General features: G+C 49.3%; 1 protein-coding gene across 1 annotated transcript; it reads left to right on the forward strand.

Moving 5' to 3' along the window:
* The first annotated feature begins 1,424 nt into the window (after window positions 1-1,424).
* Window positions 1,425-2,192, forward strand: LOC130727657 (uncharacterized). The gene has a single exon (XM_057578856.1). It carries the CDS (start codon window positions 1,425-1,427, stop codon window positions 2,190-2,192), a length of 768 nt encoding a protein of 255 aa, XP_057434839.1.
* The last annotated feature ends 338 nt before the right edge of the window (window positions 2,193-2,530 follow it).

Raw genomic sequence — 2,530 nt, forward strand, 5'->3', positions numbered from 1 at the left:
GATCTTCATTTTAACTCCTCTTTACTCCTCTTTAAGCCTCTCTTCAATTCTCCAAACCTCTAGACACTCCATCTTCAGCTGTTACAACCTGAAAACTTGATGACAAAGCTAGGAAAATATCTAGAAATTCAGAGGTTAGTTTTGCACAAAGGATCCAAGACAAGTGGAAATTGCCTATGACTCTTAAACTCTAATCAAATGCAACTAAAGCCCTTATAAAACTACAAAATTACTAAACTAATGCAAATGCACAAATAAAAGTAAAAATGCATGAGAATGCATGAAACACTACATGAGACACAAAAAAAAGACTCAAAACCTACAAGGAAAAACCCTAAAAACATCATATAAACCCGGGTCATCAGCGGGACCCCGGGGTCCCTCGCCCAGGAGACCCAGCCTCGGGCGGGGAACGCGTCAGGACCTTGGGCCTCCCTTCCCGGGGCCCAACTGACCCATTTGGACAGGATAAAAGCGTCAAAGCCCAACTCCACCTCTATAAATAGGAGGGAAATACCAATTGTAAGGGACTCTTAGCTCATTTGAGAAATAACAAGATTGAAATTCAGTTATACTTTCTCTCTCTAAGCGGTTAGAGCTTCTCTCTCTAAGCATTCACACCATTTTCCTCATGCTTTGGGTCCTACCTTTCCTCTCAATGTTTGGCACTGTCTGTGGGGATCAGTAGAGTTCTATTCCCGGACTACGTGGATCACGATTCAGTGGAGTGAAGCTTGTTCTTCTAAGCGATTGTTCTCGAGTTTTTCGTAGATTGTGATCCAGAAGAAGATTCCTTGATTTTCCGTACTGTTTTATCCGTTTCCGAAGTTTTTCCGAATAAATTCTCCAATTCCGATGGAAACACGTCGTAGACGACGTGATGAAGATCCTGAGCATCGGCATGTTTCATCGACGCGTTGTGTCAGAGGCAGGCCATAGCGTGTGCAGGTTCAACGTGAGGAGACGGATCAGGCAACTCCTCCTGCGCTGCCTCCACCTCCTCCTTCTCCGACGCCTCCGTGACCCCACCGCCGTCCTCGCCAGAGCGGCAGAGGTCACCCACAGCGTCAGGAGGAGAGACTCAGGCACCGATCTCCAGCCAAGATTGGAGACGCCTGATTAGTAGTATTGACGATATACGACAACGAAACGAGTATCTCCAAGAGGAGCTAGAGTACTATTGTTTTGAGCAGCAAGATGAGGGAGAGCGCGAGGCAGAGGCCATGGCTGAGTTCGAACCGTTTTCAGCGGCGGTGAGAGAAGTTGCCATTCCAGACAATATGTAGAATATAGTTCTGGAGACCTATAGTGGGAAGGCTAATCCTAAGGACCACCCGCTATATTTCAACACAAAGATGGTGATCAGCGCAGCTTCCGATGCGGTCAAGTGTAGGATGTTTCCAGCCACATTCAAGGGCACAGCAATGGCGGGGTTCACGACTCTACCACGAGGATCCATCACGAACTTTCGTGACTTCTCATCCAAATTCCTTGTCCAAATCTCGGCGAGCAAAACTAAGCAGGTGACGATTGAAGATTTGTACAACGTGCGTCAATCTGAAGGTGAGACTTTGAAACAATATGTGAGGCGGTTCAGCGCTGCATCAGTAAAGATAGAGGAATCCGAGCCAAATACATGTGCCCGCGCCTTTAAAAACGGATTGCAACCAGGGAAGTTAAATAGTAAATTGAGTCGAAAGCCAGCCAAGTCAATGGCGGAGGTGCGAGCCCAGGCGAACACGTACATACTTGACGAGGAGGATGACGCTTTTAAGCAGAGACGCGCGAAGGTAGAGAAGGATGGCGAACAGAGGGACGTGTCACCAGAAGACAAGCCGAGCAAGGAGAAAGCAGAGGGGAGCAGAAGACGGGACAGAAAGGTTCGAACTGGGGAAAAGGCACCGAGGGAATCTTTGTATCCCAAAAAGGAAAATTTTGAGCGGCGTCGGCCCTGGCTTCAGGCTGACCCTCGTCGCCGAGAGGAGGCGGGGAAAAGCTTGAACGCCCACCTGACAGAGCTGCTGCGTGAAGTTAAGGCGACGCACGCAGTTGAGGAGGGCGAAAGAGGGACTGACCCGCCGCAGGCAACGACAGACAAGACCAAGTGGTGTGAGTACCACCGTTCAGCAGGACATGACACGGGGGACTGCTTTACTCTGAAGAATGAAATCAAGCAGGCCGGTCGCAGCTGAATGAACGTGGCGATCGCTGGAACGGAGACCGACAACAGGGGAACAGGTATAGGGGGTCTCGCCAATAAGACGATCGCCGGCGGGATGATCGTTGCCACACGCCGAATACTGACAAAAAGGAGACGCTTGTCGCACGAAAGAAAGGAGTAGAGGAAACCTTTAATAAGGATCTTGAACCGCCGGTTGGCACGATAAATACAATTGCAGGTGGTTTCGGCGGGGGTGGTGTAACAGCCTCAGCAAGGAGAAGACATGCTAGGGCGGTGACGTCGGTGCAACAATACGAGACTCCTTTTGGTTTCCAGCATCCCGACATAGTAATTTCAACGGCAGACTTT

The sequence above is a fragment of the Lotus japonicus genome, chromosome 1 (genome assembly GCF_012489685.1).
Source record: "Lotus japonicus ecotype B-129 chromosome 1, LjGifu_v1.2".
NCBI classification, from domain to species: Eukaryota; Viridiplantae; Streptophyta; class Magnoliopsida; order Fabales; family Fabaceae; genus Lotus; species Lotus japonicus.